The 14,051-nt window shown below is 41.7% G+C and overlaps 1 protein-coding gene across 5 annotated transcripts in view; it reads right to left on the reverse strand.

The window, feature by feature from the left end:
• SETBP1 (SET binding protein 1) overlaps positions 1–14,051 on the reverse strand; it is a 267,333-nt gene that overhangs the window by 204,018 nt on the left and 49,264 nt on the right. For 4 of the 5 annotated variants that reach the window (XM_064439309.1, XM_064439306.1, XM_064439308.1 and 1 more), the window contains exon 3: positions 11,983–12,066. The exons of the other annotated variant lie outside the window; for it this stretch is intronic. In XM_064439309.1, coding sequence (XP_064295379.1) covers positions 11,983–12,066 — 84 coding nt within the window. The remainder of the gene's footprint in view (positions 1–11,982; positions 12,067–14,051) is intronic. 5 annotated transcript variants of the gene reach the window in all.

The following is a 14,051-nucleotide window of genomic DNA, read 5'->3' on the forward strand; positions in this document are numbered from 1 at the left end:
CTACACTGTCCCATCTGCCTTAAAAGACATCAACTTAAAGATTACAACACCTCCACCCCAGAGTTACTCTCTGGTGCCAGGATCAACACATAGATGGCCTGCCCACCCTGCTCCCACCGCTGCTCCCTGGCAGCTCAACACCTCGGAGCTGAAGCATCCTGCAGGCTTCCCTCCCTCCAGGCTCTGCACGGACACGTGTTCTCCCAACCAAATGACCTCATCTGGACTGGATTGAGCCCTCCAAGTCAAAATAAATACAGCATATTGGAACTGGCAGTGATTTTCAAAGGTTTAAGTTGGGTCCCTCTCAATTTTCACTCAGCACTTTATACATTTTGTCTGCTACAAAATGGGAGCATTTTATATTCCCAGCTCCGATACATATTTTATGAACCTTCAGAAAATCTGCCTCCTATGCAGTTAATATTTTGGTTCCAAAGCTAACTGGTTAAAATGCATATTAATAGATTGGGCACGGAAAAAAAAGAAGTTAAAAAAAAAAAAAAAGGCAGGTGGGAAATGCTGGGGAAGAAAAATAGCAGCAATGTTTGGAATGGCTCTGCAGCCAAGACAGCAAACCTGGTCTTTTTAATGGGACCACCCAAGTGAGCAAGACCTTAAGCTCTTACTCACGTGTGCTATGTTCACCGCAGTGTAATTCAAAGTCCAGAGGGGAGTTAGAAAAAGTAATAGTGGGGTTTAATAAGGGCTTAGCAGATGACAGAAAGTACTGGGTTCACACCAAATTTCATTCCAAAACTTGCCAGCAGAGTATCATGTAATCTCAAGTCCAGTTCAATAAACACAGGAGCAGGGAGATGGTGCTGCTGGAACAAGCTGTCACTGCCTGGACTTGCCAGAAGTCAACCGTTGTTGATCAGCTTCTCCTCAATATACTGTTGTGGGATTTTTCTGGACATGAGTAACACCACGTCCTCTAAACATATTCCTGACTTCCCAAGAAAGAAAAAAAAAACCAACCCACAAACCCAAAAATCTCCTCTGAAGGCTGCTTATCAGAATAACATTTGAGCTTGTGGTATTTTCTCCAAAAAGCAACCTAAACAGGAAGCCTTCCTTATTTTAAAGACATTAGTTAATTCAACATCAATCCTTTTTGTGTTATGAATAGTTCAGTTGGGTTGGCTGAGTCAGGTGTAAGGTTCATTTTCAGGTGTAATTAAAAGTATTGCTGGTGAGGAAACCGTATTTATGATGCTCTAAGTGCCAAGATAAGACAAACCAAGAAGTAATAAAGGAGAAAGAAGTTTAGAAAGCCACTTGAAATAGGAGAAGTGGATGGAGATAACACAGATCACCCAATGATGGCAAAGCTTAGATTACCGCCCCTGTTGCTTTCTCCAGTCTAGCTGAAACACTCCCGTCAGCAAAAGCCAATCATTAGATTTAGTGATGGCATCTCCAAGGACAGAGCAATAGTCATATGCAGGATTGGCTGTATCAGTGCCCTTTCTTTCTGGAATTACACTGTTTGTGTCCTAGGGTGGAGGGGGACATATGGGAGGGGGAGAAGACAGCAAAATCTGGTGCCCAACATGAAACATTTAAGCCCTAAACTTCTGTGGAAATATGATCCTACCCTGCAGCATTGTTATTTTTTTTGCCTCAGAATTAAAAAGAAACACTTTTCCTGGTGTCACTGTGGGCCACAGAGGATAAATCCAAATGACAGGGCTTAAGTTATGAATATGGGGAATTAGAGATGAGAAGTAAAGCAGCTTATAATGACTCTCCCATTTGCTCTTTGGAATACAAACTTCATATTGATTTTGAAATGCCCTGTCTTTTTCCTAGCAGCTTCTCAGAAATTAAGCTTGAGAGTTTGTTCGCTTTGCAGCCTCTTCAGCATGATTTGATAATGATAAAAAGATAAAACAAAATACAATGCAGGCTTTATTCATCAGGAATCATTCCCTTGTTTTCTAAGTACAACCAATGACTTGTAGGGAGAGAGATATTTCAATCAACTTCCTTATGAAGATAGCTGTGGTTCATCTCAAAGCCTCCATTCCCGACACAATCAGTGGTGGGAGGTATGGATGCCTCTAAAACACTTCAGTCAGTCAGTCACATAAAGTCAAACCATAGAAGTGTCCTGCAAAAAGCCTACAACAGCTCCAACCTTGCATCACCGGGGAACAAAAAGCTCATGGAAAGTGGCTAACATCTCCTGTAATTCAGTTTACATGGATACTCAGGCAGCCTCAGGACACTTACCCAAGTCTTGGCCCATAACACTTATGGACAACACAAGTATCTATATCCAAATGGAAACTTTTGCACCATCTCATCATCACACGTTTTCACATGCCTACAGGTCACAACGTAAAAGACGAAGCAGCCCAGGGGGTATTGAGAAATAAATAGGGTGAGAAAGTTAATTTTATCATCTTTCTGACCCCAGCTTTGGGGTAAGGTAATCACATTTCTGACTCAGTTGCAAAACATTTTGAGCTCTTTTTAAAGGCCTTGACATCAACTACCAAAATGGTCGTGATGGGCGTCTTTGGTGGGACAGAACACAGGGCCTCGTCCCTCATAGTTTTCCCCTATTTTCTCAGTCTCAGTGTCATGCAGCTAGAGTCTAACCCAGTCCGACAATGCAGTGAAATAACTATGCTGTCAATCAAGTCACAGCCTTGTAGTGATAAGACTAAGAAGGAAAACTGAGGTGAAATAACTTGGCTACGTTTTCAGAACAGATCAACATTGGAGAATGAGGGATGATTTCCTGGTTACCTACACCAATGCTCAGCTGCTAGACTGATCCTGCTGCCGTCCAAAAATGAACTTCAATACCTGAGGAAGGACAGTGAGGTTTCCTGTGGCTTTTCATTTTCCTCTCCATATTTCTTCTCAACAAAAGATATTAATATTCGATCATTCCTGTATGTAAGATACAGTTGCTAAAATGGTTTTGCACTTAACAGACTCCAGTTGTAGACTAAATTGATGACACTTAAAATGTGCCCATGAGCCATAGTGGAATGATCCCATTACAGCAGTGCCTTAGTAATGTTGTGTTAGTTAAGGTTACTTTGTCTGGTTTTGAGGGTTTATAACCCAGCTGTGAATATATTCTCCAGACTGGAACCAGTTGCAGAGGAGATTTAGCCCTGCAGTGAATCACATGGCTTTTTATTTTCTTTTTTCTTTCCCCTACTTTAGACCAGATTTTTGTCTGGTTCTTTTTGAGATACAACATTAAAAAAACCAAAGAATAAAACATGCCTCTGTCATAATGCTAGTAGGAGCCATGTTATCTTTCAAGCTGGTGTTAACCTACCTCAGGCAAGGCCTACACCATGCTAATAACCAAGTACTCCCCCATTCTTTAACACAAAGGATATCCGTGCTGCTTTCACTGCTTTATAAAGAGAGCTAAGGTCTTGTGGGAATTAAATCACACATCTGGTTGTGTAGGAAACCTGTGGCAGACTGAGGGACTGAACCAGCATCTCTGAGGGGTGAGCTGACTCCACAGACACTGAACCACTTCTTCTTCCACCTATTATAAAGACTTTCAAACTATAGCTTGAATTATTTCTCTCCTACACAAGGGATTTTTTTCTTCTACAAAGACCACTTTGGTAACAGTTTTATTTGACAGAGCTTTCTGAGTGGTTTCCAAGAGGTAATGTTTTAAAACCTGATTTTGATGTATATAAGGAAACTTTAAACCCAAGGTATACAGGTGTCTTAGGCTGCTACTGTCTCTCACCAAACCAGACTCCTATGAATGAACAAGAAACTCACCAAGTGGGATATAGCAAAAGGTAAAAGGATATGAGGAAAAAAAGGGGTTTTTTAGATGGAGCAACACCAAAAAATGTTCCTATCAACATGGTCAACTCAACAGAAGAACAGGCTTTCATGAGAAAATCAGGAAAAGTCATCACCTAAGCTGCTGGAAAATTCAACGGAACATATTTTCCATGAATAACCACTGTCATGACTGAACATTTGTTGAATGCAGAACAACCATATTGGGTACAATTCCAGACATATGACCTGCTGAGATTTAGGACCTGAATTTCATCTTGTCTTGACATTGACTCTGGTACAATGTGAGTAAAAAGAGGGTGCAAACTGCCACCATTCTGCCTGGGCAGCAATTTGCACCCATGCTGAGGTAGGCGTGAAGTGCTCCACAAACTTGCAAGCGCAACACTCCAACCAACAAGCAGGTCCTTCTCTCCATCTGCCACCCTCCACAAAGCCTTTGCACTTTCCTTGCACCTCACAGCTCTCAGCAGCTCTGAGCAGGCCCTTCGGTTTGCATGAGCCTCAGTGTAGATGGGATCTGGATTCACATGGCATCTGTCATCTCAAAGGTGGCTGACTGATGCTGACCTTGCCATGGTGTCTTCACACATTGGCATCTGCTAAGGGGAAATGGGAACAAGGCAGAGTGGGAAAGGCAGCAAATGCAGCCAGAATGTCAGAGAGTGATGGGGAAAGATGGTCCTTCCTATATCATAATCAAGGGGACAAGTTCAAATCTTGACCTATGCCTTTCCCTCATCCATTTGCATGTTGTTGCTGCCCTGGTTGAGTGTCCTTGCAGCAGGTAAGCTGTTAACACATAAGGCATGGCACCGCTTGGAGTGGTCAGCAGTGCAGCTTCTCTCTTCCAACTTTCTCCCTCTCCGCCCGTGTAGAAAGATCATTGAAAACAACAAAATAGTTATTAATGGTCCCTTGGATTGCAGAGCCTGAAATGACATGAGACAGCATTTTCTTCAGCTGCTTTAGTTGTCTTTTAGTGCACTGCTGCGTGTTTGCCTTTAAGGAGTATAAATGACTCTTTCAAATTCAGGATTTGAGGCTGACAATGACAATTGATAACACTAATTTTTTCATGTGTGAAGCACTTTTCATTCAGAGGGCTCTCAAATTGCTTTTCAAAACCATACAGCTTCCCTTCATCCACCACTGAAATGAACCTACCTCCGAAGTGGAACAAAAGACCCTTCAAGGCAAGGTGGCAGTACACAGCAATTTAGGGCAGGAAGTGAAGAATAATGTGTCCTACTGGGGGCGCAGGGTCAAGTCAAGTTGGCAGAATATATTTCCTGAATGAGAGCCTGGACAAAACATCATCACCAGGACTTGCACGCTCCAACTCAGGAGGGAAATTGCCATGGGATCATCACTCACTAGAAAGGTCAGAGCCCTAAGTTTTACATCTTGAACAGGGCACCATATTAGAGCATGCATTCAGAACTGCCTCAAAAGAAGAAAAGCAATTTGCTGACTGCCATTTCTGAGGCCTTTCCTGCAAAAAAGGGCACTATGAGTTTTTTGGTCCGCCCCTTCCTGTAGAAAGGAAAGGCTCTATTGAACTTCAGTCTACACTGTGCTACCCTTTACAGGAAGCCCAACCCATTTTGAAATGAATATGAACTGTAAGAGGAGACCACAAGGTGGGAAACTCTTGAAGTGAGTACATGACTATTCATAAAATGAGTGAGAAAAGGAAGTAAGTGATTATAAAAGGTCATTAGAAATGTCAGCTTACCAATGGCATTGTATGAACAGAGGTGTAACCCACTGCAACACAAACCTGTTACAGCTGAACTTGCAAAAGACACCCGTATCGTCAATCTCTTTTGTTCAGAGGCTTACATTTAGGAAGTTTCTTTCATAACATCATTCCTCCAAAAGTTACATAAATCCAAAGAAAGAGGACTTACCCACCCAACTTCCATTTCACAACTGCTTCAATTCCCCACAGCAGATGAAAGAAACCAAAACACTTTGCCAGTCACCAGGATCACAGATACTTAGCAACAGATTCGGCAATTACCAAAGCACAACTGCTGTATGAATTTGGGAGGTCCAGAGAAAAGGCAGCTGGTGACTCTTTCTTTCAAATACCTCTTGTCCCCAGCCAGATTCTGTTGAGAGGATGAGATTTCCAGCTTTGAAAAAAGTTTTCTAAGGTTAAATTTTCTACAGCATTTTGGTTCATCAAGTGGAACTGTTTCCCCCTACAGCACCACCAAGAAGAAAATTGTGGTGGGTGACTGGAGAGGCAAACGTCGTCCACCTATATGAGACCAACACTCATATCATGGCGGGAAAAACACTCTGATCTGGCATCAGGAACAAGATGAAGAATTATTATACGAGTAAACATTTAGGAAAGTAAAAGATTAACTGGTGCGATGAGCATAATGACAGCACTACAGGTTTGCTTTTAACAGGTACCAGTGCTGAAAGGGATGTGTTTATCAGTTGTGCTGTGTGTAACAGTTCCTTGAGATCCCAAAGGACTGGATGATCTAGGACAGTTTCCTACAGTCCTGTGCTCCTTGTATGGTCACCTAGCCTGCTTTATTCAATAAACAAAATATTTTTAAGGATGCTTTACTGCCCAGACACCTCAGACATTTAATATTCTCTCTCTTTGTATTTTACTTCTTGTTTTAGATTTTTAGAATCCAATGATCAACCAGAGATTCAAACTCTGCCATAAACTTGGAGGAAGAGATGGTGGACAGCATACCTTCACTCTCCACATTCTCTCCTCCTGCTTTCTTCCACCCATGTATTTCCAAGTTAGCCAAAGTGTTCATTTATTTTTATTACCCTTACTTCTTTTTAGCAGAGAAAAACATTAACCACGGGGGTGTTATCCAGACTTGCTTGGATGGAGTGCGGGAGCCTTTGCACTCCCTCATTTCATGCTTCAGTGAGCTTCTTGCTGACAAGTGGAAGAATGCAAGGGAGAGCTAGCAAAGCTAAGGCAGATTCTCCAAAACCTGGTCTCAGCCCTTTGCTACACCCTCAACAGATATTACAGCTGCCAAAGGAACTTAGCTCCGACAGAGTTCAGGCCAGGCCAGTTAGCTATTTAAAGAGGTGATTTTATTTATATACTTTTTACCCTCCTTCCCTTCCCTCCAAATCCTCCCTCCTACCCCCATTTTAAGATGGGAAATTATCAGTAGCCCTTGAGCATGTAAAATTTGACAGCGGTTTACCAGATAATTTTTATTGGTCCCTTTGTCTTTGCTGGTACTTTTATTCTTCACAATAAATTTCAATAAATTCCTTCAACCATTAAACAACATTACTCCCACAACACTTTGGCAGAGATCAAAAGACTGTGGCAGGTTTGCTCCAAGTTTCTACTGCTACCTTCCAGGTATCAAAGAGCTAAATGGAGACAAAAGACACTTTTCTTTCTTTTGCTCTTTTCTACAGGGTTTTGTCCTGGATTTCCATATAGTCAATGAAAACATTTAAAAAAGTAATTAAGATGGATTTTGGTGTGTGGGGGATTGGGGAGATTTGTTTCAATCCAGTACTTAGGTCTTTGTGCTTTTGCTGAAATAATGATGGCATCCATTGACAGCACTGCCTCACCTTCTTAAAAAGAACCTGTATTGCTAGGAAAAACAGAACAATTCTGAATTAAACTACTGTCTTCTCTCAGCAAACCTCTGGTGGCACATGTAGTAAGGAGATAAATTTTGAGATATGTATATACATATATACAGGCCTCTAATCCCCAGTCCATTGACCTGGAGAGAGAAGATGGAGTCCTTGCAGCTTTGTGCTTGAGGTGAACAATGCTGCGTGCCTCACCTCGACAGCGCACTGCTTCTTCATTGAATGCAGAAATCTTAAAAAAAGGTGGTTGGTTTCAGGTCTACTTGCTACAACAGGAGTGCCAGAGAGCTAAGCTCATCTGCAGTCTTGTCAGCTGTTGAAACCTGCCACAACTGCTAGAATAGACCTTAAAATCTTATCCTTGCAAGGACAGCAAGTACATCAGATTATACTAGGATCTACCTAAGTTTAAAAAAGAAAATCAAGTGGACAAATGAAAAAACATCAGAGGGAGTATTTAATCTCCAACACTGATTTCAACCTTTGGAAAGAGGCAAACTTTCGGGAGGCTTCAGGGGAAAGGAGGACACTCAGATGAGTCTGAAGAAGCTCACAGGGGAAGCTGCCTATTTTATGTCTGGAATGTGGACCATGTGCATCTATTTTTAATTTTGAACCGAGTCCCTCTGCCTCCTGCCAGAAGTCCTGAGGCCGGTGCAACAAGAGCAGTGGCCCAGCCATCCCCGAATAGCTATTACTTCTCAATAAAAAACAGTACTTAGGCAAGGGATGAGGTTACTGTCAGAGGGGGTCATGATTAATAGTGATTAATCTGATCCTTGCCAACACGAACTGGATCCACCATTCACTAAATAATTACTCTGCAGCATGGATACAGTTTCCAGAGGAGGCATACATTTGTCACATTAAAACCAAAAACAAACAGGCAGAAGGACAGGAGGATCTGAGTTCTCACTAACACTTGAGCTCACACGAGCCACCAGAAAAGTTAAGCAAAGATTAAAAAGAAAAAAATCAGAAGGCAAGAGCAGTTAAACATTGATGAGCTGCCTACCTTTTGGGAGAAGCAACAGAAAACAAATAAAACTAAACCTCAAGAAGGCAGAGCTGCATGTGCTGAGAATACGGAGTGCTCTGCTCTTTCTGTTTCTCAGCCTTATGCATGCCTCTAATATGCGTGTTATTTGTCCACCTACTCATTTTACCTCTGTTTTTAAATGATATTTTACTTTCCCCAGAAAGTACAGAAATTAAATAATTCCCTGAGAAACATCTTCCATGTTTTATGTTAACATACTACTTAGCACAAGGAAATCCTCATCCAGGATTGCCATTCTTATGCAACAACGCACCTCAAATAATAAGCAACAGTATAATAATTTATGGGGAGGCATAAATTACTGGGAAAATAATAACCACTCTGAAGAGCATATATGAACCTTACAATTACTGTAGGATGTTTGTGGTGCAGAGACTTGGTTCTGGGCCTTGGAGCATGGATGAATTTCACTCCCACAAAGCACACAAACAACTGGCAACTGTGGCAAAGGCAGCCAAGGACACAAGGGTTTTGCTGCCAAGAGGTGACCCTATTTTGGGACTCCTCTCAGTCATCCTGCTTCACCAACCTAAAGCTTCATCAAGACCTTCCATCGAGGATAGGACTCTAATTCTTCAGGGTGCTCAGCTCCATTTCCTTTGAGGTTTTCAAAGCTTTTGTGGGATTTATATAGCACTGCTTATCTTTCTGCCTCATTTTGTAGGGTTTGATTTGGACTGGGAGGCCACACAACATAGATCACCAGTCCCTTTCTTGCTCTGGTGCAAATCCAACATGAAGGTTAGGATCCTTGTGACTGTTGTGAAATCCCAGGCCCATGTGAGCCTGTTTGGACTTATGCCCTCAACAGTGACAGGGCAGGATTTACACACTGGTGATCTGCACCATGGAAAATACCATGCAGGTAAGTGCCTTTGGATGCCATACTCAGGGAAGCAGGTCTCAGATCAAGGAGGTTAAGATGCCTTCTCTTCTAGAGGCACATTGGAGAAATGCCAGTGAATTAAATCCCCAGCAATGGGGTAATGACTTAATTCAGCTGGGGATTTTCACTGGTGGGGCAGTTTGTCTAAGACTTCTTGCAAGTTTCCAAATTGCCTTGAAAAAATGGAAAAAACAAAACAAAACAAAACAAAACCCAAAAAAACCCAACAACAAACCTTTGCAAGGCACCCCCTTCCACAAAAATTCAGCCAAAATGTAGCTAGTTGGTCCCAAATCTTTAAATAGTTAATGGTATAAAACCCACATGCCTGTTTATGTGTGCTTTCATGAAAATGAAAACTAAGTTGCATTTTTCACACAACTTTACAGAGGCATCACAGGAAAACACAAAGCAGGACCAAAAGAAAAAGAGAAAGAAAAAGCCCCCAACAACAATGATGAAGGTAAATCATTAAAATCTGAGACAGGATGCAGGAGGAGGGGGTAAAGCTCAGCAAACAAAACTAAATCCAGTGCAATGTTTTTCCCCTTCACAAAGTGAAACAAGCTGTTCCTAAAATAATGCTTCCTTGGTTTTCTGGCAATTAGTGTCCTGAAGGATTAGCCTACAATCATCGGCAAGTGTTTGTCTTTCCCAGCCAATGCCACCATAGAAGTCTGTGTTTATCTACAAGGCCCAGGGGATAATTTATAAGCTGAGCTGAGGTCCTGCATTCACAGACAAATGTTCCATGCTGCCACTCACCCCCCTGTACTAGTTTCCCCCATCCACAGCCTGTCCCTTGAAATACTGACAGGATCCTGCCAGAGGCACAACAAATGAGCTTTACAGCCTTTGGAGCAAGTACTTGCCCAATAGTTTATGCTGGTACAGAAAAAAAGAGTTACTGAGATGGTCAACACATCACTAGACATCAAAAATTAGATTTAAGGAAGTAACTGAATGCAAATAAAAATTTATTACTGTCCCAGAAAACATAAAAGAGAATGTGATTTTTTTCCCTCCAAAAATTATTTCTTACTCTATAATTAAAGTATTGCCGTCAATGAGATTTAGGTCCAACGCTTAGGGTTTGTTAGAGATCATGTTTCATAAAACCTCTTTGCAATCAAGGTGTTCCCATTTCATTTTTAATCACTAGTACAAGTGGTCTGATCCTGCTCTAGTCCTGCTGTAAATCAAGAGTGATTCAACAAGAGTACATCAAAATACAAAAGAATAAAATTGGTAAAAGTGTTTCATTTCTAAATTAATTTTCTTGTGGTGTGTTAGACCTGAACATGAGAAAATTAAGATTGTATGTGAGAGAATGGGAAGCTATTATTTAAAGAAAAGTGATATGAATCCTTGTCTCGATGGCGAACTGATAGTATATCTCATGACAATGGACTTGTTATTTTGAAAATACTAATTAAAGAAGAAAAAAGAACAACAATGAAAGGCTCAATCTTAGAAAGCATTTATGAATGTGACCAGTGTTCCTCACAACAAAGTCCACCACAGAATAGATAGATCTGTTCTCAGATCTTCTCAGACATTAACAAAACAAGTCTCAGAGGCATCGTTATTAATTAGGATTGATGAACATGCATGCTGAAATTTAAAAACATTTTTCTGCTTAAGAGTTCATCTCTTTTCCCATCAGTAGATTACTGGGAGTTCCTGGATTTCTGTGGACACTGAGTCTGCTTCAGGTCTATACCTTGTCACAGGTTGTTCACAAGGTACACCAAAGAGCAAAGTTATTTGATATTTGAGATCAGCTACTTCAGCCTACCACATTTAACAGTGGATGACTCAATATTTATAAAAGTTTTTTGCTCAAAACGAATATTATTTCATCTTTGGAATGAATGATCTCTGGATTCAAACTTTACCTACAAAGCCAGAAGGCTGTAATAACTGAAAATTTTGAAAAGGACAAACGCATCTGGTCTGAATAGGTGCAAAATGGTAGGAGGCAGGACGAGACCACCAGGTGGCTGCTGTTCAGAGTGCAGTCCACCTCGCTTGCAGTTACTGAACCCTACAAGTGGTCCCACAGACATCAGTTTAACCAATTTTATAATAAGGGGCCATTCATTCCAAGTAATGAATATTGAAACCTGGCCATCAGTTTGTGAACAAATTTCTACACGTCTATAATGAGGAACCTCAGTAAAGAGTGTTATTGTGATAGTGTCACTTCAGAACAAGAGCGTGCAACGAATGGCATGTTTCTCTGTAACTACTTCCCATCCAGGCAGCTACAGTATGAGACCAAAGGTTGCATGCATTTAGCCAGCAAAAAGTGCAATATTCTTTAAGAAAGGCATTGCCTGGAGTGGACTTTTTATAAAAGAAGAGAATTCATGAATAAATAAACTAGAAGGGAATAAGTCAAGCAAGAGCATTAACAGCTCCTAGTGCAATGAATCCCTGATCTTGCTGGAGGGTTTTTCTTCAAATAACAAATAGAAAAATATTAATGTTGTATCATTGTCAGCCACACCAAAGACTCTGTGTCCAGGAACCCCAAATGCAACAGCACAGTTCAAATCAATCAGATGTTAACACGTTTTATTTCCATCAGTTAAGGTACACATTGACTGACCTGATCTGAGTCTTTCGCTTGAGCGTTTTTCCCTTTTCTGCAACCACAACTCATGAGCAGTTTTGCATCTCCAATGACTTTTCCCTACAAGAGATAAGGCAAGAAAAATATCAGCACAATCTGAGCCACTGAAGACCAGGAGGCTTTTATTTATGACCACAAGCAGAGGAAGAAAGGGAGGCCTGTGGGCTCATCCAGCATTGCTGGGAGACACCCTTCCTCAGAGGGTAGCTCCCAGGCTGCCAAGGAGATATGCCCAAAGGCCAAACATCACAGCATCAGGGATGTCACATAGGGGCAGAAGGAAAGCAAGCTGTGTAGAAAAACAGTGGGAATATGGGCAAGCCAAGCTGAAAAAGAAAAGGTTATTTTAACCCAGTGTTCTCATACACACACCTGAACAGGGACAAGCCTACCACGCTCAAGGAGTACAATTACTGAACTGGACTGACTCGAGGTAAAACTCATTCACCAGCATTTCTGTTCACCATTACCAAGTCAGTCCTTACTTGCTTCCAGTGCAGCTAGATTTTGTGAAGTAAAGTCTACAGGTGTGGCTTGTCCTCAGTTAGACAACTGGTCCATATAACCAATGGCAGGTCCTTGCAAGGAATTCAACAGCCCACCCTCAGCCAACACTGCAGTTTGCTCGTGCAGACCCTGCAGTATCGATAACATGCTAGGGTCAACAGAGATTTCCAAAGAAACAAGGTCACCTCTCCTGCCTTTTGCCTACAGCCATTATTTGGGAAATAAGCTGAGCTCAACCACCTCCTTTTCATTGACAACCCATCAGGTTGGCTGAATGTGATTCAAGCAGCAAAATCGCTCATGTTAAGTTCGTTCTTTTCCGGGGATTATTTGAGTCGCTTTGGATCTTCACCAAAGCATTTCTGGAGCTTATCAGACCTGGAAGTTTTGACAAATCACCATGACAGAAAGGGGCTGGGATTCAAGGTTTGGTCAAAGTGCTCCTTGAGCTCAAACAGTAGCAGAGACAATTGAGTCCCCATAAACCCATCACAATTACTTGCTTTCCCATAGACACACACACACATTGTGTTTTTTCAGACTTTTGCTGTCTGCAGCTGAAAAGTAAACACTGCAGCATCTGCTGGGCAACAGAGGGAGAATCTGCTTGCGTGCAGCCGTGGACAGTCATGAGATTTCAGCTGGATGAATTTATATGGAAAAGGAGACCTCAACATTAAAGCAGTTAATGAGTTTAGCCAAGTGGAAGCGCTCTGCCCTAAATGATGAGGAAGGGAAAGGGCACAATTAAAAGGAATTGCAGCCATTGCTCAATGTCAGGGCACAGCAGAGAGATGACCCTTGGTGGCAGGAATTACAAACAGACAGATAAACTTCTGGTTGCCTTGGGAGAGCCTGCAACCTGCCAGGTGTCGTGAGGTCTCTTACTTCGTGACCCCAGCTCCTCACAAGTCCCAGAAAGGTCAGATAATGCGCAAAAATTATCTTTTCTCCTCTTTCCAAAAGAGACACCGGAGAAAAAAAGACACTGAAAAGGCTCTACCTACACCTGGCACCTAATCAAAACACGCAATGTTTGGGAGGCTGATTGCAGCCTGTCAGACTTCAAGGTTTTCAGGGGACTACTCCCAACTGGCAACCTCTGCCTGTTACTCCCATGTATCAAAGGTACTGTGCTCTTCCCCATTACTACAGACCTTCAGCAATTAGTGTGTAATCTCTTAAATTCAAAATCCATTCCCCAGAAAAAAAAAAAGTGATTAAACCAAAATTTAAAGTAATTGTATTAAATTATTAGGCTAGAGATAGGAAACTGAGGCATAGGGAGACACTTAGAGAGACTTGTCTATTTAACCAAAGGAGACTTTCTAGACACCCCACAGTATGTGAGACAAGTTAGAGACAAAAAAGGACCTAAGGGAGACCCACACATTTCCTAACTGGCAGCTGATGGACAGCCAGGATACCTTAGGGTGCCTATAGCAGCAACATACACCTATGTTTAGGAAAATGGATCCATACATGACTTGCTGATGGTCAGCTTGTCTCAGTATCCACCGTAAAGTCATGATATTGAA

The sequence above is a fragment of the Phalacrocorax carbo genome, chromosome Z, assembly GCF_963921805.1.
Source record: "Phalacrocorax carbo chromosome Z, bPhaCar2.1, whole genome shotgun sequence".
Classification (NCBI taxonomy): Eukaryota; Metazoa; Chordata; class Aves; order Suliformes; family Phalacrocoracidae; genus Phalacrocorax; species Phalacrocorax carbo.